This window comes from Seriola dumerili, unplaced genomic scaffold (genome assembly GCF_002260705.1).
Source record: "Seriola dumerili isolate Sdu_G_001 unplaced genomic scaffold, Sdu_1.0 BDQW01001298.1, whole genome shotgun sequence".
In the NCBI taxonomy this organism is placed as follows: Eukaryota; Metazoa; Chordata; class Actinopteri; order Carangiformes; family Carangidae; genus Seriola; species Seriola dumerili.
The window spans coordinates 120,315-146,444 of NW_019175553.1; the positions used below are offsets into that span (position 1 = coordinate 120,315).

The 26,130-nt window shown below is 41.7% G+C and overlaps 1 protein-coding gene across 1 annotated transcript; it reads left to right on the top strand.

Annotated features, from left to right (window-relative positions):
• LOC111238297 (vasoactive intestinal polypeptide receptor 2-like) lies at positions 1–25,925 on the top strand. The gene is made up of 13 exons (XM_022767730.1): positions 1–461; positions 6,884–6,995; positions 8,631–8,738; positions 10,898–10,995; positions 18,688–18,785; positions 19,517–19,655; positions 20,779–20,929; positions 21,788–21,848; positions 22,385–22,454; positions 23,195–23,286; positions 23,421–23,559; positions 23,779–23,820; positions 23,917–25,925. Exons 1-13 carry the CDS (start codon positions 405–407, stop codon positions 24,088–24,090), a joined length of 1,341 nt encoding a protein of 446 aa, XP_022623451.1. The 5' UTR covers positions 1–404; the 3' UTR covers positions 24,091–25,925.
• The last annotated feature ends 205 nt before the right edge of the window (positions 25,926–26,130 follow it).

Below are 26,130 nucleotides of genomic sequence, written 5' to 3' on the forward strand. Positions count from 1 at the left end.
GGACCACCGCCTCAGTGTGACTCTGCCTGCTGAACTCAGCGCGCCTCCGGTCCTGGGTGTGACTCAGCGCGCGGTGAGCTCGCGCGGTTCCGTCTGTTTCAGGTGTGAGTTCAGGTTCTGTTCTTTCTCTGAGTCAAACCCGCGTTTTTAGACATTTAACCCTCAGTTTGAGAAGCGCAGTGAGGTCTGACTCACGGAGACGCCTCGAGGAGTGAAGCCGTGCGTAAAGCTGCTGACACGCGCGCCAAAGAAAAAAAAAAAAAAAAAAGGGACTTATTTTACGCACCAACATCACAAACTCCACAGACTCTGAACTCACGTGTTTCCTGCTGAGGATGAAAAGCCAGATGAGCCGCGAGCTGCTGCTCAGGTGGGTTTAACCCTCCGCTGGATGAGATGCCACCATGTCCTTTACGCACCGGCTCGTTGTGCTCCTGCTCGGCTTCTGCCTCCACCACACGGTCAGTGCTTCACTCATTAGAACCGCCAGGGTTCATTTAGTTTTACTGATGAATAATCTTCCAAATTAAGACGGTAAAATATGTTTTTAAAAGTGACTTTGAAACAGTTCCTGTTACATTCCTTCAGTATTACTCCGCGTGTTTATCTCCTGCGGCACTAAATGAGTTTGGCTTCAATATTCCAAACACAGTCACACAGTGAGTTTATAGGAACTATATCCTGCTGGATTTATGTTTCTGTCAGTCAGTATTCCTCCTGGGACATTTATATTTCTGCCTCTTTAAATTCTGTTTCTTCAGGAGTCTGAACTTCCACCTTTCACTGTTCCTCAGCGATGAGCTTCTCTTACATTCATCTGCTGCTTGTTCTTTATTGTCTCACTGTGTGATAATATTAATTATAGATTCACCTTCTCGCTCCTGCTGCTGGTTAAATTTTTAATATTCACACATCAGGCCGGGCTCTATATTTAGCCGCTGCAGCCTGGACCATCACTCAGTTTATATAAGTTATTATCATCCTGCGGAGAAGCAGCTAAAGTGGGTTTTTGGATGCAACAGCCAAGAGGAGTGAAGTGGATGATTTACTCCAGTCTGAGTCCAGGTGACGTCAGCGCTGCAAAAATGCTCTAAAGTGTCTCAGTGAAGATTTTCCTCAGAGGAGAAGTCCCTGATGCAGCCTGAGAGAAGTGACTCTTCACAGCTGTTCATGTCCGAGACAAGTAATGTGCTTTATCAGCCGTAAGTTTGGCGCCAAATCTTATTTATAATGAAAAGCTTGAGTTGGAAAAACTTACATTTTTATAGAAGATAGTTTCAGTTTCCTGCCGTTTCCACAGACATTTTCTCACAGTGATTTCGCAATGAAAAAATAAGTGTGTCAGCTGTTTGTGTGTGTGTGTGTGTGTGTGTGTGTGTGTGTGTGTGTGTGTGTGTGTGTGTGTGTGTGTTACAGTTGATGTCAAACCTCAGTGTGTGTGTATATGTACAGAACTTACACTAAAGGTCAATGACTTCTGCTTCCTCTATTGATCCGACTGGAGAGCAGAGTCCTGCTGTGTGTGTGTGTGTGTGTGTGTGTGTGTGTGTGTGTGTGTGTGTGCGTGTGTGTGTGTGTGTGTGTGTGTGTGTGCATGTGTGAGGTTTTACTTTAAATTCTTATAGACACAAACTCAAAAGATCAGAAAAGCATGAGAATATTGAAACAGATGTTTTCAGATACAGATGTATGTGACATGGAAACTTTGTTGCCATGACGATGCTTCAGTGAGTTTGTGTGATGATTAAAACGGACACAGAGTTGGAAGAAGCTGTTTTTTGCCACCAGAGGTAAAGTCCTTGGTTTGAATGTCACCTCTGGCCAGATGTGCTCTTCATGTGTGGCGTTTAAATGCTCTCTTCACGCTCTGGTCTGAAAGGATTCCTGATTAAACACTGATCTAAGTGACGTCAAGGTTCAACACAAGACACTAAATAAATCTGCCGTTTATTTTTCCTCGATCAATCAGATAAAAAAAGTCAGAACATTGTGTAAAATACATGCGAGAAACTCACAAAGCGACGTCTTTAAACGCCTCGTTTTGTCCAGAAACCCAAGAGTAATGAGCTCACTGTGATGCACAACAAACAAATGCATCAAATCCTCTGAGACCTGAGAATCTGGAAGCTTTTAAACATGATTACTGAAACTATTAATCAGTTATCAGTAGCTGCTAATTATCTCCTGGTGGCTGCAGCTCTGTCTGAGATGATTCCTGCACAGGATAACGTCCGGACTGAAGCTCTGAGGGTTAATGATTGTTTCAGCAGGTTTCCACAGAGTGTCTGCACGTTGACGTCTAATCACTGAGCTGCTGTAAAATGTGACCCAGACATTTAAACACACACTTCTTCTTTTTTCTTTCTTTTCTTTTTCTTTTTTTTTGTCTTTAACCCAGTTTTAACTCGGACGTCCTTTGACCTGCAAAACCACAAAATCAATGTTTACCGTGCGTGATGGAATCAGTTCATGCCTCAACGAGATCCTCAGTAATGATTGTGAAGCTGCAGATTTCTCCTCGTCACAGCTGCGTTTTCCTGTGAAACTGGCGTGAAGTTTGTTTTAAAACGCCAAAATTTGTGAGTAAAATAAATAATAAAGAGCGTGGAATCATGGGAAATAGGAGGGAGGAGGGATTTAAGGGGAATAAAGACAGTAAAATTAAAATCTGAATTTTAATGGGGAAAAAAAAAGCTGCTGTCTGACAATTTCAGATTTAAAATTTTAGTTTCTTCCAATTAAGATGAAAAATCTAAAGACGATTCAAACTATTTCCTTTATGACTTCTCAGAGCTTTTTTATTTTACTGACATTCAGGGTTGAATCAGGCCGTGTGGCGTCTGGCCGGCAACAACACAAAAGTTCCTCTCATTGGCTGAAGTTTTTCAACATTTTTAAAAAGTTTTCAAAGAGAATTTATTTTCAAAAACATTCAAAAATATGATTAATATTTAAATTTCTTATTATATATTTTTTTTTATAATTTAATCTTTTCACCAAACTTTTATTGTTTTGCCAACGATTTGTGGATCATGCCGCTGAAGACAGATTGTGTTTTTATTTACAACAGTTCCAGTAACTGAGACAAACTGTAGTTCTGTCGTCAGTGGCTTCTGGAGTCGGGGTCAGACCAGGTCCAGGATTACAAACTGCTCTTTCTTTTGTTTAGTTTATCTGAGAACATTTGATCCTCTGCCTGGTAATGGATCTGTGTGTTTCTGTGTGTATGTGTGTGTGTGTTGCGGCTCATTAGACGACGGAGATTACGCTGTTTGTTCGACGGTCGTGGATTAAATCGGGTCAAACGGTTTATCCTTTGCCCTTTTGCTGCTTTCTGTTTTTAGTTCTTTGTTTTGAGAAGCAGAAAATGGAAACAGGAAAGACGTGAGCCGAAATCAGAGGACGAAGTTTCTCAGTGAGGGCGGCAGCGCCCCCTGGAGGAACAGCTGGAGACGACGTCGCCGTTCGTCATCCCAACAGTTACCGAAGTTTAACGACCTGACAGAGGAAATTAAAAGTTATTCTTCGATGTCAAACGGAGACAAACTGTTTGCTGTGAGATGAGAATTCACATTTATCATCAGCTCAGCCAAATGTCAGCAGCCGACTTCATTAAAGTTGGAAGAAAACCAAACACGGAGAGTTTATATTTAAAGCTTCAACTCGAACGTCTTTTCTCTCAAACCGCAGCAGGAGGAAATGTTCATCAGATGTTCAGGAAACGGCTCCTGTAGCAAAAAGCAAAGAGTGATGGAGCCAAACAACAAGACTGGGACCAAATGTCTCATATTTGTTATAAATAAAACGTCAGAAAAATCAATTTCCTGCTTTAAAACTTCACTTTTTAAATGTTTTATAAAGAAAGAAGCAGATTAAATTGTTTAAATTATTTGTTGTCTGCTTCAGATGTCGGTGTTTTGCGCCTACACTTGAATGCACCACATTTCCACTCAGGGTTTGAAGTGATAAAAATCGATTCATACAATCTGTTAATCAATATATTTTGTTGCTAATTAAATCACGAGGTCAATGACAGACAGACAGACAGACAGACAGACAGACAGACAGACAGACAGACAGACAGACAGACAGGCAGACAGACAGTCTGAGCAGCGGGTGAACATGGTGGAGTGTTTAGCAGCTGAAGGAGCGGGTGGAGACCAAACACAGATATGATGACAATATTATTATTATAATTATTATTTTTACAGTGTAAAGATAAAACATTAGACACGAATTATATGATACGTAAGAAAAGAAAATAATCAAGAACAACAGCCGATCAGTAAAAAAGATATGTCAATAAAAATGATTAAAAAGTGGAATAAAATGTGATTCAATAAAATAATAATTACTCCAATAAAAATAATAAGACGTATAAAACAAACAAAAGTAATAAAAATTGAATTAAATTCAGACCAGCAAACCAGACTAAACACACTCGTCCTAACAGCTTCCTTCAATATTCAGTTATTACAGGTTTCAACTGTAAAAGATACTGAAGCTTTGATTCTATTTATTTTTTATTTCTTATTTTCAACGATTCCCATGAAACCAGGAAATAACCTGATAAAAACCTGATTCAGCTTCCACCTCTGAGTCGCCGCGCTCCGCTGTTTCCAGAAACTATTAAAAACACATCAGTGAGTCACACTGGTGAACATGAACACACACACACACACACACACACACACTGGTTTATTTTCACTCACTAGAGCACCAAATGTGGATTAATCCGCCTCTGAAAATAGTCCCCGACAAATGCTCCAAAAGTTCCAGTTTGAATAACAGAAGCTGTTTAGAAATGAAACTATTTATACGTGAGACGCTTTTTTAAGTCTTCAGGTGAAACTAATGAGCTCAGGTTTGAATGATTAGGAGACGGATGATGTTTGGTTTTGGTTTTGTCGTTGCATTTGGTGACAGTAAGAATAACATTTAGCCCGAGGTGTCGCTCAGGTGTCGAGTGTCCTCAGGTGTGAAGGTGATGTTTAGTCTTAAAGAAACTATTCTCTCGTGTCCCGGGTCGGTCGAAGACAGAGGTGAAGTGATGTTTGACTGTTTGGCTGAAAACGACGGATCAGTGTCGGGACGAGTCTCAGCAGGAAGTGTGTGTGTGTGTGTGTGTGTGTGTGTGTGTGTGTGTGTGTGTGTGTGAGAGAGAGAGTGTGAGAGGGGTATAAACACACTGACAGGTCTGAAACGCTGCTGAGAGCGGCAGTATATCTCAGTGTAAACAGACCTCCCAGCACACACACACTCTCAGTATATCAATGAAGTCAAGTTGACACATGGACCTGGTTCTGTTTGAGTGTGTGTTCCTCTTTGTGCAGGTTGTTTCACGCAGCCCCTTTGTGTACGCTCTGTTTGAGTGTGTGTCCATGGTTACCGTCAGCTGTACCAGGGCACACGCACGCACCAACGCCGGCCCGACGGTGGGAAACGTCATGGTTTTATCAGCGGTAGAGGAGGTGGTAGCCGTCGCTGCTAACGAGCCGAGGCTGATTAAAGAGCTGAAGCACAACTATAAATATCTGCTTCATCAGCGCCTCCTTTTTCTTCTTCATTTTTCTTTTTTTTTCAAGCGGGGTCGAGCCAGTTGAGGCCCAGTGTCGGCACACTCGGCTCAGATCTGGCCCGCATCCGGCTGCCGAATACAGATTCAGTGGATTTTTTTGTATTTCTTCACCTGGAGTCTGGAAACATGTGTTTTATAAGGTTTTATATTTAACGTAGAAAAAGCTGTGAACTTTGAACTGTCCTTTATTTTAGATGCAGCAGGAAACAAACTTTTTTTTTTCATGCACAAAAATAATAAACTAATATGAAAAAAAGTTCAATTCATCTGCTCCTTTTCAAAAAACTTTGGATTTTTATGGTAAAATTTGGTTAAAATACAGATAATTGAACGTGCGTATTCATATATATTTGTACACTAAGTGCATAAGTGTATATGTATAAGTACACGCATATGTCTCTTGTCTTTCCAGATGTGTAACTGCTGGAATTTACTCTATTGAAGGAGCTAATTTTGCAAGTTTTGCTATTGCTACATAGCTAACGTTAGCATTAGCAGCTGTTTGGTCGAGAAGAAACGTTGTGAGTTCAGCATCAAACTTCATTTCTTTCCTCACCAACAAATCAACCCTCTTGTTTTGCTTCTATTCCTCTCGCGTCTTTTCTTCTGCTGAAGCTAGCATGCTAACCGGCTAGCTCCGGCCCCGTCTCCTCACTTTCTGATAGCGACCCTGAAGACGAAGCGCAGCTCAGACGACGTACGATATCCCGACAAGAAAAAGCCTCTTTTCTTCTTCTACTTTGTTTCAGTTATTGTCTCTTTTATTATTACAGTTTGCTTTGTATTTTACTTTGTACATGTGATGAATTGGGGGACGTTTATAGAAATGGTTCAATCTCATTTGAATCTAAATGAATTTATTCCCTCAAATTAAAAATATGAAGTCTCTCTATCATTGCATTTGTTATTTTCCCTTTCACACTTTGATTTTGGACGTTTATCAGGCGACTTTTATAAAGTATAAGTGTTGCAGACGCACTAAACCAGCTTTTTCTCTCATGATAAAGACCGTGTTTGCACATACACTAGTCTAGTGATAAGTCAGGACATAGTATAGAAATGTATGTAAATACTATCAGGAAGTTCTGTGGCGCTGAAACCTGGAGCCTGTTGAACTTCTCAGGTGTTTCATTGTGTTTTCAGACGACTTATCTCCAACTCTCAGAAAAACTGAGGCACGTTAATCAAACAGCGGCGAGGGGCTGGAGACGCAGAGAAGCCAGACGCTGAACTTGTGTCTGACGCAGGAGGTTTGTTCACGTTGGAGATAATATTCATAATATTTATTTCCTCTGGTTCCGACAGGTTGATGGAAAGTTTCCCAACTGCCAGTTCCACTGGGAGATTCAGAGAGCGGAGAGAGAGTGTCGGACACAGCTGCAGCAGCAGCAGCAGCAGACGCCCCCCCCCACCACAGGTCCACACACACACACACACACACACACACACATGAAAAGACACACACATATAAATAATCCAGGATGAAGGGTCGAACAATGTTGGCATGTGCAGTGACAAAAACGCCAAAAATACTCAAAAACACAGACATGTGTGAGTGTGTGAGTGTGTGTGTGTCTGTGTGTGTGTCTGTGCGCGTGTGTGTGTGTGTGTGTGTGTGAGGTCAGTTATGTGACGATGAGGGTGTGTCTGAACGCCGTGTTGCAACACACTCTCTATCAATCATTTATTTACCTCTCAGGCCGAGTGCTCCAGAGTCGTGAGGAGAACAGGAAGTAGAGAGAGAGACACACACACGCACGCACACACACACACACACACACACACACACACACACACACACACACACACACACACAGTATAAATTACAGAGCTCAGGACTTCCTGTTTGGCTACTTGTTTCAGACTCACTGATCCAGCTGCTGAACGATATGAACAATAAATGAAAAATAAAACATCTGGATCGTCTGGAGTTTCTACACTGACTGAACACATCTGGAATTTAACACCTTAAACTTAATTGTTTTTCATATTAAGAATGATATTCAGATTATTTTAAGGGATAAAACAGTTAAAACATTTTCTTAAAACCCTCAAAATGAAGCTCTAAATGTTGTTTTTGCCGCTCAGTCTTATAATGTTGAATTCACTCTTTAGGCTTTAAATTTGAAGTTTATTGAAGTGATTTATTCCTAATTTTATCATTAAAGATTTAAGGGACTTCTTAAGGGAGTGTTGGATGATTGAAGAGCTTTTTAAGGAGTTTTTCCTTTGGGTATTGTATTTGTTTTACAGCTGCAACTGTTTTATCCATTATTGATTAATCTGCAAATTATTCTTTATCATAATGTCCGAGAACACTTCAAACAGTCCGAAGCCCAAAGATGTTCAGTTCATCGTCACAGCCGGAAAATAAATGAGCCAAACAGTGATTAAAACTAGTTATTGATCTACACTGATTGATTTTGTGTTGATCGACTCATCGTCTTCGATCTAATTTGATTAATGTTAAAGTTGTTTTTTGTTTTTTCCAGCTCCAGTTTTGTTCCGTCACGTCGGTTGAAACTCGGTTTGTCTCTTTAAATCTTTAAATCAAAATGTGTCTGAAGTTAAATTCTGCGTTTCTTTCTTTTAATAAAAGAGTGTGTGTGATGGTGGCTTGTCCTCTGAGATACAGGTTAACACCAAGATAAACACACACACACACACACACACACACACACACACACACACACACACACACACACTGGTGTCCATAGACAGGCGTGAGAAAGAACAAGCTGCACAGATAAAAAAACGCTTTTTAATTATCACTGTGCTGAAACATTTAAACACACACGACCTTTTAGAAAAAACACAACAGCTGTGTGTGTGTGTGTGTGTGTGTGTGTGTGTGTGTGTGTGTGTGTGTGTCCCAGTATAAACACCAGCCTTGTGGGGACCAAAGCCTGGTCCTAATGAGGCTCAGCGTCACGTCTGAGGGTTTGTGTTCGGCTGTTCACAGTGAATGGAAGTCAATGCAATGTCCCAACAAGGATAGCTGTGTGTGTGTGTGTGTGTGTGTGTGTGTGTGTGTGTGTGTGTGTGTGTTCAGGATGTCGTGGTGAGTGGGGCTTCGCGTCCTGTTGGCACAATGCGGCGGTCGGCGAGGTGATGACCCTCCCCTGCCCCTCCCCCCTTCTGCAACTTTTTGGAAAAAATGGTGAGCTTCAACACACACACACACACACACACACACACAGGTCACATACAGCTGACAGAGGAGATCAGGGAACGATTTTCAAATCAAATTGATTAAATTTAATGTAAAAACTTTTAGAACAAAATAATTAGAAACAAAAACTAACAAATCAGTGAAACGCAGACGGTTGGTTTGTGTTGACAGTGTCCAGTTACTGTACGTGTTTGTGTTTCAGTTCACACCGAGGGGTCGTGATAATAATCATAATGATCATTTCCTGCGCCACCTTCGTCCCGGACCGACTCGTCTGAGTCTGCGTCGAGCGCCGTGTCCGAACCCGTCGACCTCGTGCAGCCGCTTCCTCCTTCCTGCCGCTTCCTTTCACGGTTAATCTGGCAGACTCTCGTCTTTCAGCCGACTCGTCGCGCCTCATCCATCACGCCGATCACCTCTCGTCCCCTCTGCCTTTGATCCTCTCTCGTCCTCCTGTCATCCGTGCACGCCGCCGCCCTCCTTCCCTTTCCTCTCCCATCAGCCCCTGCTCTGACCCTGCCTCCATAACCTTCCTCACCCTCCGCGTCTCTCTCTCCATGTGCATCATTCACTCTCGCTCATATTTCCTGTTTACTTTTAAATAAACAGTTTTAATAAAACGTTTTAAATTCAGAAAAGATTCATTGAAATTGAGAAATAACGGAGATGAATTTGATCCCATTCGGCAGAAACACGTCGACATTATAAAAAGAGCAGAAACCTGTTCTCCTCTCGGTCTGCGTCCTCCTGAACCTCCCTTCACCTTCCCTCCGCCTCTGTGTTTGATCTCTCCTCCGTCACCTCCGTCTCCGTCGGCCTCTGTCTGTTAATGAGTCTAATTATTCACAGGGCAGCTGACAACATCTGGGCCGGCCGACCTTCTCGCCTATTCCCCCCACCCCCCACCCCCCACCCCTACCCAGCATCTGTCAGCAGCTGGTTTATCCACCCGCTGCGCCCGCAGAGATGGAGAGCGTTCGGTCGGCCGGTTAACGGATGAGGCGTGTAATCGGCACAACATCAGAAGTCTCTGACTGAGACTGTGATTATTAAATATCCTCTCTCTCCCGTCCGTCAACACTCAGTCAGCTGTTCCCACTCTAAAAAACAAAACAGACAAACAAACACATGCTTTTTCTCTGGCGTAAAGATCAATCACAAGCTGCGTTATCCGCATTTAAAGTAAAGATTTAAACTTTTCCAACGAACGAAGCTCAGATCTGAATCTGAGACTCATTATAGTGAAAAAGTTCTGTTGGCTTGTTGGAGAACGCTGGAAAAACAAAAGCTTTGAGGAGTAAATAAACAAATACAACATCGTCTGTCATAAAGGAGCCGATCCTGAGCTTATAAAGGGACTTTCACAAGACGGAGCTTCACTTTTTATTCAGTCTCAAGCTCCTTCTCTGGTGTGATATAAAGACTTTACCTGATGGTTTAGACTTAAAAAGAGCAAGTTGACTTTAGTTGCCATTTTTAAGTTGGAACAACTTCACAAAATGAAGTTAACACAACTATGTTATTTATGTTTTTTCCTGTTTATCTTCTACTTATTCAGTCAACTGTTAAAATTTACTTTCTATAAATATCATTTCCTGACACACTTCTTCACACGGAGTAAACCTCTGGGGGACAATTACTGCGTCCTTTTATATATTTAATGTGTTGGTCAACTAAATTAATTAAAAACACTGTAATTAGGCAATAAAATACAGATAATGTGGATTTCTTAATTGTAGAATTGGTTGTTAAAAGGTGAAACAGGAAGGTCACGACCTCGTGTTTCTTCAGTGGCAGGTGCAGCTCCGGCGTTTCAGATCTGTCGTTAATGAACCAGAAACAAAAAGTGTTTCGCTCCTTTTTAATTTGGTTAATTAACTGGATCAATATCATAATCGGATTTAGTTTAATGTAGATGTAGCAGCCAGTGATTAGCAGGACCAACATTACCTTTTAGCTCCACTGTCTGCTTTTATTATTTTCATTATGAACTGATCTGTTTCCTCTCAATTAGTTAATTGATTGGTTTATAAAATCTCAGATAAACGAGAAACTGCAGAAACTTCCGGCTTCAGTCTGGACAAATTAACTTCAGCGATGAATGAATCAAGAGAATAGATTACAAACCTCCTGTCCGTGTGTCTCAGGGAACCTGAGCAGGAACTGCACGGAGAGCGGCTGGTCGGACGTCTACCCCGTCATCACCGTCGCCTGCTGGTCCAACGACACAGGTGAACCCAACGAGGTGAGTTCACCTGCAGAGAAACCACTCCCTCCACTCGCAGCGGTGTGTGTGTGTGTGTGTGTGTGTGTGTGTGTGTGTGTGTGTACGTGATGAAAATCTCTTCATCTGATCTGTAGTCTGAGCTCTTCATGTTCAGCGTCACATCCTCTGTGCAGCTGTTTTTCAGAATGAAGCTCGATCGATTCGAACACAGAAAAAGTTTCACCACATGTGGTGAAATGCACCAGTTTAAATTACTGCAGAGTGAATCACCAGTAAGATTTTATTCCAGTGGTTTTATCTTCATTTATAAACTTTATTTCACTGACATGTAATAAACAAGCTTTATAGATGTTCAGCTGCTGGATACAACTTGAACTAAATCCATGAAAAGAAGATTAAACTCCCAAGTTATTTTATTTATTTATTTAAAATGTTCTGATTTAACAGATTGTTTTTTCCATAAAATCCAAACTACTTCATCGTGTCTGTGAACGTTTCCATGGAAACACATTTAACAGCAGGAAATCATTAGAAAACAATGAGACCTGTGAAATAAAGTGTTACAAAGAAAAAGAAAAGAAGCAAGATGAAATAGTTTCCGCAGTTCTCTGTAAGTTCACTCATCGGTGCGGTTCACTTTATCTCTGGTTGTTTTAAACATTTATCTGCTTCAGAAGTGCTGAGCTCAGGGTTTTAAAACCACGTTTCCTTCGTGTCGCGCATCTGCGGCGGCGTCGCGATAAAGGCTCGCATCTCTGTCGCATCTGTTTGTTCTGCAGCCGGTAGCATACAACCACAGACAGGCGATCTTCTGGCTGATCAGACGGCGGATGAGTTTCAGTCTGTGTTTGTGAAACCTGTTCGCTCCTTTTGTCCTGCGCTTCATTCTGAGTCAAAACCTTTTTCCCCCGAACATCAGACTTCCAATGAAATGAAACTAAAGCAGATCTGCGCCCGCCAACCGATGCTTCACAAAGACATGAAACATTAGTTCCTGTGACGGTTCCTCCTGTCCACACTGACACAAACACGATCTTGAGACGTGTGTTTTATAGTGTGAAATTCTCACTTTGTGTTTCCGTCCTTCTGCTGAAGCTCAGCGTGAAAAACACAGAACAACAGGATCAACCCGGAAATAAGAAATGTGACTGAATCTGTGAGAAATCAGTCAGAGACGTTCACCGGGTCAGAACCGCCTCGAGCTGACCTGACAGATTTCACATCAGCTCAGCAGGTCCGGCGTCTCTGTCTGTGTTTGTCTGTTCGTAGGCGACAGATGAACCGGGACGAAGGTCGGGGGTCAGGCCACCATGAAACCTGTTCGCTCATCAGCTCCTCACTGTGTGTGTGTGTGTGTGTGTGTGTGTGTGTGTGTGTGTGTGTGTGTGTGTGTGTGTGTGTGTGTGTGTAACAAACGGCCAGATGAGTGAGGAGACTCTTGCAGTGGCACATCACCTCGGTTCTAGCCTCGTCTTTTACAATAGGTTTTAAGGTCCTTGAACTTGTTTTTAAAGCTCTCTGCGGTCTGGAACCGGCCCGTGCTGCAGGTTCTGTGTCGGTTTATAATCCTCGACGAGCTCTCGGATTTTCCGCTGCCAGGATTTTAAACACACAGAGGAAAACAGGCAGCGCAGCTTTTTTAAAACTGTGATCCAAAACTTTGGGAAAACCTGCCAAGAGCCAGAAGAACAGCTGAAAACCTGTTTATTTAACTTTGCTTTTAAATTTATTCTCTCATATTTGACTTCCTGTACTGGTTTCTGTTTTTATTTATTTATTTAATCATCTTCTGTCTTTCTAGTGTCTGTTTTCATTTTCCTTCTATCTGCGTTTATTTTATTCTACTGTTTGATCTTTATGTCTCTGCGTCCGTCTCATACTCGTGGACGCGATATCTCAGTGACGCCGCGATGAAACTTCTTCACATTTGGCACAAACATTCACCTGGACTCGAGGGGGAAGTCATTCGATTTTGATGGTCAAATGTCAAAGGTCAAGGTCACGGTGACCTCTCAAGACACGTTTATTTCCTTTGCGAACGCCATATCTCTGTAACGCCTTGAAGGAACTTCTTCATTTGTCCTTGGACGTTTTTTCTTCCATTTTATTAATATGAAACTACTGCAGAACTATTCATGTAAAGTGCATTAAGGGATTTCAGCTGGAGAAGTATCTGCTGTGGCGAGACACCGGCTTAAACCTCCCGCAGTCTTGTGGGGTTCAGTTCTCGGCCTCGGCCTCCGTCTGTTCCCAGATCAGCTTCTTCAGAGGATGAAGGTGAACCGGAGGAAATGTTTTCTTCTTCCCCTGTAAACTCTGTCGAGGCTCGTGAAGCAGAAGGACACAGCTGAGCGAGCCGTGCAGGTGGCTGTGTGGGGCGACTCCCCCCCCCCCCCCCCGGGGCGTCCTGTGTGATGCCGCGGAGCTTATTTTTTGACCTTCCCAGTTATTGCTTGTGGCCGCGGCTGCATTCCACGACCCTTCGGTTTCTGAGCTCTAAATAAGCGAGTAACATCCAGGTTTAAGAGAATATCCGGAGTTATTATTGTGTCACGCCACACACTCCTCCTGTTCTTCAAATCAGAAGGAAGTGAGAGTGTCTCATAAAAAGCCCTTTTATCATATTTGTATGACTGATAAATAACAAAGAAAGAAATCCAGTCAGGATTGTGGAACAAGACAAGACAATTGTGCATTTGTTTGGGACTATTTTCAGCGGCGGATTAACGGCACAGAGGAACAAGGAGGTATCAGGCTTTGACACAGATTTATTTGAAGGATCAAGTTTATTGAAAAAACATGAAATATCACCACAATTAACCTTTTTGTCAAATGCAGCGTAGAAACACAACAAACTTACGTGTGTGGCTGAACCTCTTCACCACTTTTATTCCTGCTGGACTCTAAAGAAGAAGATGTCTGAATGATGAACTGCTTCACACGCTGGAATAAAAACTTCTCAGCGTCACAAACTACGACATTAAACCAATGTCTCCTGCAGACAAATGAAATCACTTCTCCTCCTCGGTGACGTCAGCGGGTTCAACCATCAGTTTCTTTACGCTCAGCTTCCCTCTGTTTATTGTTCCTCTTGAGGAGCCATCTTTCTTTTTGACATCTCTGTCACCTCCGTGTATTTCTCTGTTTACAGGATCTTTTTCTCGTCGCTGCTCTGTTTTTTCTTTCCTCTCCACCTCACGCCCGCTGCAGTTTACAAAGGATGAGTATATAATGTTTTCCTCAACGCGCCACAGCAGCTGTTTTCCATGTAATGGCGAAATAATAGATGAATCAATCACGTGACGTCGTGTATCAATAATAATCATGTCTGAAAGGTGAAGTTTCAGCGCTCATATCAAAAAAATAAAATAAAAATAAGGGAAATAAAATCCTATAAACTATAAAACTGATCCCACTGAAGTAATTTACACATGTTTTATGGGTAATCAGTAGATCACTGTGTAATACAGTCAATTTATTTATAGAATACCAAGTATGAAGATCAATAAATAAATGAATAAAGCGTAAGAATAAATGATTTAGGGTAAAATCATCAAAACACAACAGAAAGGGTTTTTATCGTGACGATTAAATTGATTATTTCAAATTATATTTTCAAAATGTCACTGAGTGAAATTAGCAAACAACCAAAATATTAAATGTTTTATTATTTAAAATCTCCACCTGATCATCCCCAAGACGTGATGTCCACGTTGTGTTGCACAATTTTAGCGATTCAAAGAAAATGAAAACAAAACTTTGAACCAAATTTTCAGGAAATCATCAAAATAAGAGAAAAGATTAAAGCGCGTTTCCACATATGAATATTAGCAGTTTTGGTGCGTTGAGATAAACAGCTGGTGGAGCTGCTTTTACTGACGGCTGCCGTTAAAACGTTGCAGAAGAAGAAGAAGAAGAAGAAGAAGAAGAAGAAGAAGAAGAAGAAGAAGAAGAAGAAGAAGAGTTCTTTCAGATACAGACAGATGCTGGATGTTGATGCTGAGGCGCTTTAATGTTGAAAACATTGCAGCAGTTCTCGTGTTCCTAAGAAAGAGAACAGAATGAAATCTCACAGTCGGACGTGTTTGTGTTTTTTAAATTCACCAGAGTAAAATTTTTTGGGGGAAGAAAAAAATATAAATTTTGAATGAGAAGCTGCTTCTTTTTGGAAGACGGGAACATTCGACTCCTGTGAATATAAACCATGCAGTTAATATTGTGTTGAGTGGAAGGAGTCGAGGGATCTGCTTCGTTTATTTAGTCGACTAATTGTGAACGTTGTTGCTTCCAAAGTCTGAAGCGGAGACACAAACAGACGAAACCAGTTAAACAGAGAAACTGCAGCAGCTGAGGCGAGCGAGCGAGAACAGAGAGCAACACTCATAAGTAACGTGCTGTGCACACACCTGAGCGGCGTGACAGAAAACAGCACTGTGTAAAGATGAATTTTAAGAACACACACACACACACACACACACACACACACACACACACACACACACACACACACAGCTGGCCGGTGATGCTCTCCAGAGCCTCAGGTGTGGGACTCTCTCTGAAGCTTCTATTTGTTTCCTGCTGAAGAGACAGAGGTTTTCCGTCTGGAAAACATTCGGCTGAGAGCAGACGTCATCGCTGACACACACACACACACACACACACACACACACACACACACACACACACGAACGTCACACACACACACACACACAGACTTCAGGAACGTCACACAACCGTTTTGTTCATTAAAATACGGAGAAAAACTCGGCCCAACGTCGGCCCAAATCTGGCAGAACTGGCGTCACATAGAACTTCAACTAACGATTATGTTAATTATTGATTAATCTGCAGAACCGTGGAACAAACCAAACTGAGGCGCTCCGTCTGCAGGTGAAACAGTAATATTGATTTATTCCAACATGTATCGGCTCTGGGTTTTCATCAGGGTCTAATAACCAATAATCAGTTTGAATCACAAAACAGCCGCAGGTGATATTCAGCTGAACACCTGAGGCCCAGCACACGACCCCTAGAGGGCGCTAAGTCACAAGCTCTGACCAGAAACAATTTACAATGTGACATAAAAGAGAGAAATATTTTACATTAAATGAAAGTAAAGCAAATCCTGAAAATGCCCAATAAATATTAGAAAACAATGTTTTATTCTTCATGTTAAAAGACTGTAAAACATTATTTTGCAGCCTGTTGAACTCCAGGTTTTACTGACACGTTTCCTTTTAGCAGAGGCTTAAACCGGGAAAAGCAGCTCCACATCTAAAGTACAGATGATGTACAGTTGAGCCCTGATTATAATATCAAACAAATATGGTCATAGTCTGCAGATTCATATTTCCAGAGTCTCCGTCGTGACTCGATCTTGATTTAAAACCCCCGGTGAGCGCTCGGGAGCAGAAGATAGAGCCGCTCCGCCAGATTTAGACTTTTCTCTCGGGGGCCAGGAAGCCGCTCGGCAATGAAGTTCAACATCGCTCTAATTCCCCCGGTGTCAGGGAGGAAGACGGAGAGGGCGAGCGAGCCAGCGTTTATGGATGGAGATGTGTTTGGATATAGAAGGCGGTGTGGCTGCAGCAGACCAGAGCCAGCAGGTCATCAGCTCCCAGCCAGAAGGCCTGAGAATCAAACTCAGGAATGAGACGCTGATGCCAGGCTGCGACTGTCTGTGCAAGCTCAGATATTTGTCCATATGTGTACAGTGGACAGGCGGCGGCGGCGGGGGGGGGGGCAACACAAACCCTTCACATAATCATGACTAAGTGGAAAAATACTCCACTTTCTGCAGAGTGTTGGTTATTTAACATGAAAGATTTCTACGTTCACTACGTTTATTTCACACAAATCAAAATCGTTTATCAATACCTGATTTAAAATGTGAACTGTCAATCAAACCCGCTCAGCTCGACTCAAGATGTTTGTTTCCCTCCAAACTTGACGAAGTCTTCATGTTAGAGAGAGAAAGATTTTAAAACATGTTTTCAGGAGGTTTATGTAAAAATAAATGCTTAAACACAGCAGAAGGTAATCATCGTCAGCTCCTGTGCAGACGTCAGTGATGGGGTGTCCCATACGGGCATAACGTCCCGGGCCAGGAAACATCTCTCTCCACTTCCCCCAAATAAATAAAGGAAGAAAAAAACACCCAAAAAATAAGTTCAAAACATGTAAAAATGAAAACAAAAGGAGAAGAAAACTTTGTCAGAAGGAAAGAATAGAATATAGGACAGATAGAAGGAAGGGGAAAGATAAACGTCAGATTAAATAATAAACAAAATAAGGATGAAAAGTTGGAAGAAGAGAAGGATGGAGGGAAAGAGTGAAAGGAGGGAAAAGTGAAAAGGAAACAAAATTTAAAAAAAAAAAGTAGGACCAGAAGAAGAAAAGAAAGAGAAGGAAATATGGACTTGAAAGGAGAGAAGAAATCAGGAAAAGTGAGACAGAAAACAAACAGAAATATGTCAGGCAGAGCGGAGAGGACAAGAAATAGAAAGTCTCCAAAAATGGAAATCTGTAAATAAAACAGAGTCAGTGAATGCATCATGTCCTCATAAGTACTGAATTATAAATATGTGCATTTAAGAGCCTGTTTGCATTTTCACATCTATGAATATGTGATGTTTATAATACATATATATACTAATTAATATTAATATTAATTGATATATGTGCGGTACACGGCTTACAGTTAGTGTGTGTGTTAATGTATGGGATCATGCATGTCTTAATGTACAGTGTGTGTGTGTGTGTGTGTGTGTGTGTGTGTGTGTGTGTGTCTGGTTAATTGCCAGATGGTGTGTCAGACAAGGGGAATGTTGTTTATAGATGATGAGAGAGCGATGAACGCCAGGCACCACACACACACACACACACACACACACACAGTGGGCAGTATAACACCGTGTGTGTGTGTGTGTGTGTGTGTGTGAAAGAGTTAGCGCGGTCTTGAGACGGACCAGACCCTCATCCTGATCCTGACCCCGCTCTTATTGTGAAAGAGCCTCTCCACTGTAGGAAAAAGCGGCGGGAACTGAGAGAGGCTGCTGCTAACGTCTTCAGCAGCAGCCTGAGGATGATGTGGAAAATGGATGGAGGAAGATTATGTTTTTAAAAAAATGTAAATACACTTAAAGTCAGTCACAGATCATTAATAAATCAAATTGACCTTTGACTTTTATGAATCACGTCTCACAAATAAAATCATCAAATTAAATATTTAAAGCGAAGCGCGAAACTTTAAAACGGATTATAATTGGACTGAATCATTTATCATCTGGTGTTTGTTGTTTCTCACCAGCTCTCCTGATGACCACACAAGGCTCCTCCGCTTCACTGTTACCAGGCTTCAGCTTTTGTTTGTTTCTCAGAGGAGTAAACAATAATTATTCACTTCATCTCTGTATGAGACGTGTAATGATGAAGAAGCGGAGAGCAGCGCCCTCTAGTGGCCTTTACTGAAAACACAACCGACTCCTCCCTGGGAATAAGATCAAAATCGATCTAAGCAGAATTATTATTATTTCTTTTGCATTTATAAACATATTCTGATAATTCACCGTTCATGCCTCCGTTTATCATCGTCAACATCAGCAGTTTTTATTCACCAGTGATTGAATCAAACACTGGATTTTACCGCCTCTCTCGTAACTGTTGCAGCTTCTACAATTAATGTAAAGTAAATGTGTTTTCTGTGTCCAGCTGGTCTTCTACAGAGTGGTGAGGATCCTGTCCACTCTGGGCCACAGCCTGTCGCTCATCGCTCTGCTCACCAGCACCGTCATCATCTGTTTGTTCAGGTAAACACACACACACACACACACACACACACACACAGCAACGTCTCTTCATTTAAAGACACACTTTTCTTTCACATAACGAATGAAAAGTTCAGATCACACAGTTAAAAACAGCCTCCTGTGAGAATCATGTCGCTCCTGATGGTGAAAAGAAAGTGTCACAGAAGATCAACATCTGCTTTATACATCAAGAAATCAAAAATAACTCAACTAATTATCATTTACTTTCCTGTAAATCATCTCCCACAGGAAAGATAATTCATAAATATAATTAAACACATTATTTCTGAAGATGGTCGTTAATTTGCAACAAAAGCTTCAACCTCAAGAGTTTAAAAAACGACTCTGAAAACTCAGGACAAGTTGAACATATTAGCTCGGGATATATAATGTAAACCTGTGTTTACACTCCTAAGTGCAGACACACACTTAATGCACATGCCTCCTCACACACGGAGCGTTCTGGGGTGGGGGGGGTGGGGGGTGGGGGGGTGATAACAGTTTGCTGCAGAAACGTGTGAGACAGATGAAACGTCTGCAGCTCGGCCTGGATCGGCTCCAGCTGTTCACTCGGCTGCTATCAGCGTGTTTAGAAACCTCATCCCTCACTGGCTTCACACCCTGACAGCGTCTGTAAACACACTTCTCAACGTTCTTCTGTCTGTCTGTGTGTGTGTGTGTGCGTGTGTGTGTGTGTGTGTGTGTGTGTGTGCGTGTGTGTGTGTGTGCAGGAGGCTCCACTGCATGAGGAACTACATCCATCTGAACTTGTTCCTGTCGTTCATGCTGCGAGCCGTGGCCGTGCTGACCAAAGACACGCTGCTCTTCTCAGATGACGAGGACACAGACTGCAGCACGCAGCCCTCACTGGTGACCACACACACACACACACACACACACACACACACACACACACACAGATAGATGTCTACCTCTGTCATGATGGAAATAAATGGTAACATTATGCTCCTGTTCCTTGCAGCTATTTTCATGTGTTTCATTCTTATAAAAATCATGTTTATTTCGAAAGCTGCTTCTTATTTCCCCATGTTTCTGAAGCTCTCGGTTGTATCTGCTGTGAACTGTGCTGTTAATCACAATGATAAACATAATCTATCACCACATATATATCATGTGTATTTTCATGTCATTTTGCAGGGTGACAAACACACTGTAGTGGTGGCGTCTTGCAGGCAGTGCAGTGGGTGCTAACTGGGTGACTGTGTTCAGTAAAAATAAAGTAAAGATATATGTTCTCTACTACATGCACAGTAATCTGCAGGTTTTTCAAATCTAGTTTCATGTTTTTTTACAGTGAGACTGGATTTAATCGTCAATAATCCAGGTTTATTATCAGTAAAACCTGGATTCATTTAATGCCGTTTTGTGAAGCAGGCTCGTTGTAATCTACGTTAAATTGCGAGTAACCACGCTTTACCAACAAGATTAACCTGACGTCACCCACAGGTTTCTGAAGCTCGGAGTGAGCTGCTCAACCGCCGCCATCTTGGCAGTGCCTGACTCCGCCTCTAACTCCCAGCTAATCCAAAAATGGGCCGAGATGAGGGGAGGAACTTTAATCCTTAAAATTTAATCCTAATAAGATTAAAATGGGTGAATTATATAAAAAATTAAAAAAATTCAAATTAGCTCTAGAGACCAAAACAGTTTCTGTACCAGGCTGTAAACATGTTTATTTCTGCTGTAAAGTTGGACATTTTAACATGGGAGTCTATGGGGACTGACTCACTGTTGGAGCCAGACTCTAGTGGTCGTTAGAGGAACTGCAGCTTCTGGTTCTTCACTGTTGATGCTTCAGTTTTCATCCTCGGAGGTTGACGCTTTAAACCTGAACTCTTCATTGTCAGAACATAATCCATTACACGTCTTTACATCCAGTTGTATTGTATGAACTGTTGGAACATACATGTGATAAACTGTGATGTTGTTGTTGTTGTTGTTGTTGTTGTTGTTGTTGTTGTTGTTGTTGTAGGTGGGCTGTAGAGCCAGCCTGGTGTTCTTCAACTACTTCATCATGGCAAACTTCTTCTGGCTGCTGGTGGAGGGTCTCTACCTGCACATGCTGCTGCTCGTCATCCACACCTACTCCACCCCCCTCTCCATCTACATGTTCATCGGCTGGGGTCGGCTGCACCACAGTTTCCATTTTGCTGTTGTTGTTGTTGTTGTTGTTGTTGTTGTGGTCTTGTTTTCCTAGTGTTGGCTGTTCTTTCGCCAAGTCAAAACTCTGCTGTGCTTTATTTTCTATTCTAATTGAGATCCCAGGAGAAATTAAAAGGGAAGAGATGTTAAGGGGCTTAATGAGGAGGTGAAGGACCATCAGTATTATTTGTTTCCAGCAGAGGCTGGAATCAGGAATATTAAATATGTTTGAAATCGTGGAAGAAAACCTTCATATATCATATAAATGTCCTGTTGACGTCGGGTTTGATGCACAATTCTGTGGTTTTCTGCCCAAAATAAAGAAGAAGGAAGATTTATTGCTCACACACTCACACTAGATTTTCACCAGGAGTTTTTCCACAAGCGTTATACATTATTAATTAACATATAACATGTTAATTAAATAGCTTGTATTTCTTTGCATTGCATTGTTTCTGCGCACGGTTTCAGGCCCTCTGACCGTGTGTCATGGCGGTCGGGTTTGTAAACTCTCTCCCGGCCTCTGCGTTCGCTCAGCTGCTGCCATGTGACGCCTCCTTCCACCACCATCCATCACCACTTTACCCACACTTCCTCCTCCACTGCATCACCATTCAGCCCCAGCTGTTTAATGTACACGAGTGTGTGTGTGTGTGTGTGTGTGTGTGTGTGTGTGTGTGTGTGTGTGTGTGTGTGTGTGTGTGTGTGTCATATTTCCTTTGTGAGGATGTTCTTTGTCTGACGGACTGAGAATCTAAACACACTTTCTCTCGTCCTCACCCCTTCCTCTCTCTCTCTCTCTCTCTCTCTCTCTCTCTCTCTCTCTCTCTCTCTCTCAGGAATCCCTTTTGTCTTCCTGGTGGCGTGGATCATATGTAGGATTAAACTGGAGGACACATGGTGAGTCTGCCCCTCTCATCTGGGGGCATTTAAATAAATGAGAAGACTGACAACCTCTAGTGGCGGCCATCGCTCCCTGCAGCTGGAATTACAAAACAAATGTGACATGAAATTTACTTTAAATGCATTAAATGAGGAAAATGAATAAAATTCCGCACGACATACAAGAAGAAACTAAACAGCAAACTGTTTTGATACTTAGAAATAATTTTAAAGAAATTTTTTCTCCAAATTTGTTTGTTGAATTTTCTAAAACACAAAAATTTTGCATTGCAAGTTGCAGTAATTTAATATTTGCATGTTTTTCTGAGGATTAAGTCAAAAATTTTCTCAGATTTTTTCTGTCATTTCCCTCCGTACAGGGAAGTTAATAACAAAAGGAATCAAGTTCATTGTTATGCTGTTAAAATAATAAAAAAACATTAATTTCATGAGTTTCTTCCTGCAAGTCTCTGTTAGCAGCCGGTTACTTTTCGTAGCTGTGGTTTTTAGAAAATGCTGAGAAACGATATGAAACATCACCGACTCGTTTCCAGGTGCTGGGAGATGAATGAAAACCCGATCCCCAACAGACTGATCAACTGGCCCATCATGGCGTCCGTCATTGTGAGTTTCCTCCCAGTCTTCTTCTCTGTCATAACGACACTGCACAGTATTTATTTTTGAAATGCATGTAGCAGTATTTTTTAACCAAAACTTACATTTCCTGTCTCAAACTAAAACTATTTGTAATTGTTTTTGATCAGTGTTTGGAGGTTATGTGGTAGATTCCCAACAGCTGATTATTACAACTACAGTATGTACACTCAAAAAGAAAACCCCCCTGGGAACATTTCTTATTAGTGGAGTGTGTTATCTCAACATTTATAAACCGTCTAACGGCTGCAGAGATAAGTTTCAGATAAAGTTCAATCACTCAGCCGTTTATTTCAAAACACGTCGGCCCACAGGTGATCCATCAGAACAAGGTGTCGTCCTGAACTTTACTTCTCTGATTCCAGCAGCATGTTTTCTACTCGCTGCTCGGCTCATTGCGGACGATGTGTTCTGTGCAGTAGTTTAAATGCACGTGAATGTGTGTTTTGTGTAATTACTTAGATTTCTGTTTAGCAACGAGCTGCAACACTGTGGAAATCTCCTGTTAACGCGTCAGTTTGAGGCCTCAGTTCCTGTAACAGCCAGAAATGTTGCACTTTTTCTAAGTGGAATAAAGTTTTGTGAAAGCTGAAATCACCGTGCAGATTTTTGGTGATGTGTTTGGGGATAGTCTGTAATTCTTACTCTAATTTTCTGGAGTAGAAGAACATGGCTCTGACTTCCTGCTTTTGTGTTTTCTCCACTTTAAGATCAACTTTATTCTGTTCATCAGCATCATTCGTATCCTGGTGCAGAAACTTCGCTGCACGGACGTCGGAGGAAACGAGAAATCACAGTACAGGTAGACTGAGGAAGCGTGTTTGACCTCTGACCCTCAGATTTTTACACCTTATTTGAAGACTTTCCTCTGTGTGTGGTGAGGGTGTAACTCTGTCTGCTGGTTCTTGATCTGGCCCTGTGGGTGTGTTTTACCAGACGTCTGGCGAAGTCCACCCTCCTGCTGATCCCTCTGTTCGGGGTGAACTACGTGGTGTTCGTCTACCTGATGGAGCCGCCCGATAAAAACATGAATCGCATCAAGATCTTCTTCGATCTCGGCCTGGGATCCTTCCAGGTACCATATATATGACAGGTTTCTGTTCTGCAGATCATTACATCGTGTGCAAATGTATGTTTTTGTTTTTTATTAAATCTCTTCGTGTAAAACCTGAAGAGCTTCGGTCCGTCCTCTCCTACAGATAAAGTCTTTAGCAATGCGATTCTGTTTTTATTTGAACTCTGGAACATGAAACAGTGAAATCCATCAGTAACAGTTGTGTGTTGTGTGTTTCAGGGTCTAATTGTGGCTGTGTTGTACTGTTTCCTCAACAGCGAGGTTCGTCTCCACACACACACACACACACACACACACGTTTCTCCTGATAGAAACGCTGCACTACAGCTGACTCTGCTTTGCCTCGTGTGCGTACAGGTTCAGAGCGAGCTGAGGAGGACGTGGAGGAGTTTATCTCTCAAGCGTTACGTGGGGCGGGACTACAGGCTGCACGCCATGTCAATCAGCCGAAACGGCACCGAGAACTCTGCCCAGTTTCCCAGGAACTCCCGAGCCCAGTCCATCCTGCAGACTGAGACCACCATGCTGTGACGGTCTGGTTTTTGCAGAGACATTCAGAACTTCCGCTCGTACTCACAGCGACTCAGAACGCAGGAAGTCGTACTCAAAGACGCTTCTATAGACATATCACTTGCTGCTGCAGGGACTGAGCTGCAGAGGTTTCTGAGGTCAACAACCTCTTATCAGAGAGGACGCGCCTCCTGGACTTTTCTAATATCGCTCTTGAGTTCGTCTTCACGGTGGTCTTCAGTGTTTTTCGACTCACAGACATCCACACATGACGCAGAACCTGCTGGAATCAGGCAGAACAAAAACTTCCATCAATAAATAGTTTTTATTTCAGACTTTTATTTCAGATTGTTTTATATGATTAAATATTCTAACACATTCGGAGGTTGAGAATTAAGGTTTTCAGCCTAAAATGCAGTGCAACTACATCAGTTTTTATTCTTGCATATTCTCAGTGGTTATTAAATATTTTTCAGACACAGCTGAATGTATTGATAACGTGCTATTAATTCAGTTTAATAGTGTCCTGTAGTTTCATGCCAACAAACATTTTATAAAGTTACATTTAACCTTGGTGGATACCTCGTCTTCAAAGCAAAGAACATTTACCACAAAGATTAAAAACAAGCTAAATAAGAATTTATGTATTAGAAACATGTTGGTTAGGGTTAATGGTGGTGGTGGAGAATCACTGATTTTCCCTATTACTTTCTACAAAGATGAGTCTTTGAGATGAGATAACACCCATAACATTTACTTCCTACAGACAAACACAAGACGGGAACTGCACAGAACTTGTCCAGTCAAACTTAAAGTGTATTAAGCTAAAAGCCCTTCAAGGGTATGAACTTTCCCCTTTTTTGTCATTTAAGCAACTTGCTCTTGGAATCTCTCTGAAAGCAGCGCTGGGATTTGTAGGATGAGTGGACCACAGGAACTGTTTGGTTCTGCTTTCTGTAAGGTAGGAAGCAACCCAGGAGTCGACGATGGGTCCGGCCTGGATGGTGAGGTTGGTCCGTCCCTTGGTGGTTTCAGCGAGACGTGTCTCCTCCCGCCTGGAGAGAGAGCTGAAGGGCGGCAGAAAAGTCGGTTGGAGAAGGAGGTGTTCTTCAGTCCATCCGGACCATCTTCCCCCTGCACCATCCCGAGCCATCTCTTTTCCTTTTAATCATTTTTACCAGTGTAAACAGTTCAGAAGGGAAAAAATGCAAAGGTTTTAGAAAACCTGCAGCAGAAATATATGTTTTTTATTATTATTATTTTTATTTTTTAGCTTTCCTCTCCTGGTAATCATCTCACGGCCCCTCAGGTTTATCTTGCGACCCCTCACTGGGGTCTCGACCTCCATGTTGGCAACTGCTGTCTATGTGAGATGATAAAAAAGTAATTTCATGTGGGAGTTAAAGAAACGTACAGATTACTGTAGCTTGTGTGTTTATGTTATTTTTCATATAATTGGTGCCATATTCAGGGTTCAACCAATATGAGTCTCTGAAGCACAAAATATTTAAAATGTATTCTTGGATTTCAGTGTTTACCATTAGGATCTGAAACGGTTTTACACAAAAACTCTTCTAATCACGTTTATTGCTGCCTGTAAATGAAATAAGTCACTAAATAAAAAATGAAGTAATGAAAATAGCATGAGTCTCACCCTCATCAGTATTCTGGACAGTGAATATGTGCATCTATCCAAAGTGTCTGAGGCAGGGTTTCAGTTCTAATTACAGCCAAAAAAACAAGAAAAAAACACCTTGTACAGAAAGTGACTGTTTTGTATTTTGTATTATTTGTGTTTTTTTGTTGATGACTGAGCATCAGTGTCATTTGTAAGCTTTTGAACTGTAAACCTGTGACTCCATTTATTTTATGTATAAAAGCTTTTATTGTGAAGGCTGAGTCATGTCTGTTACTGTACATGCAGTATACATTGGATATTGTTTTGAATATGTATTTTGGGATTAATATTACTATTATTTAAGTTCTTTATTTTTTAGTTTCTCTGCCACAAACTAAAAAGAAAAGCACTGCTTCTAAACGTTGTATCTACAGACACTTCCC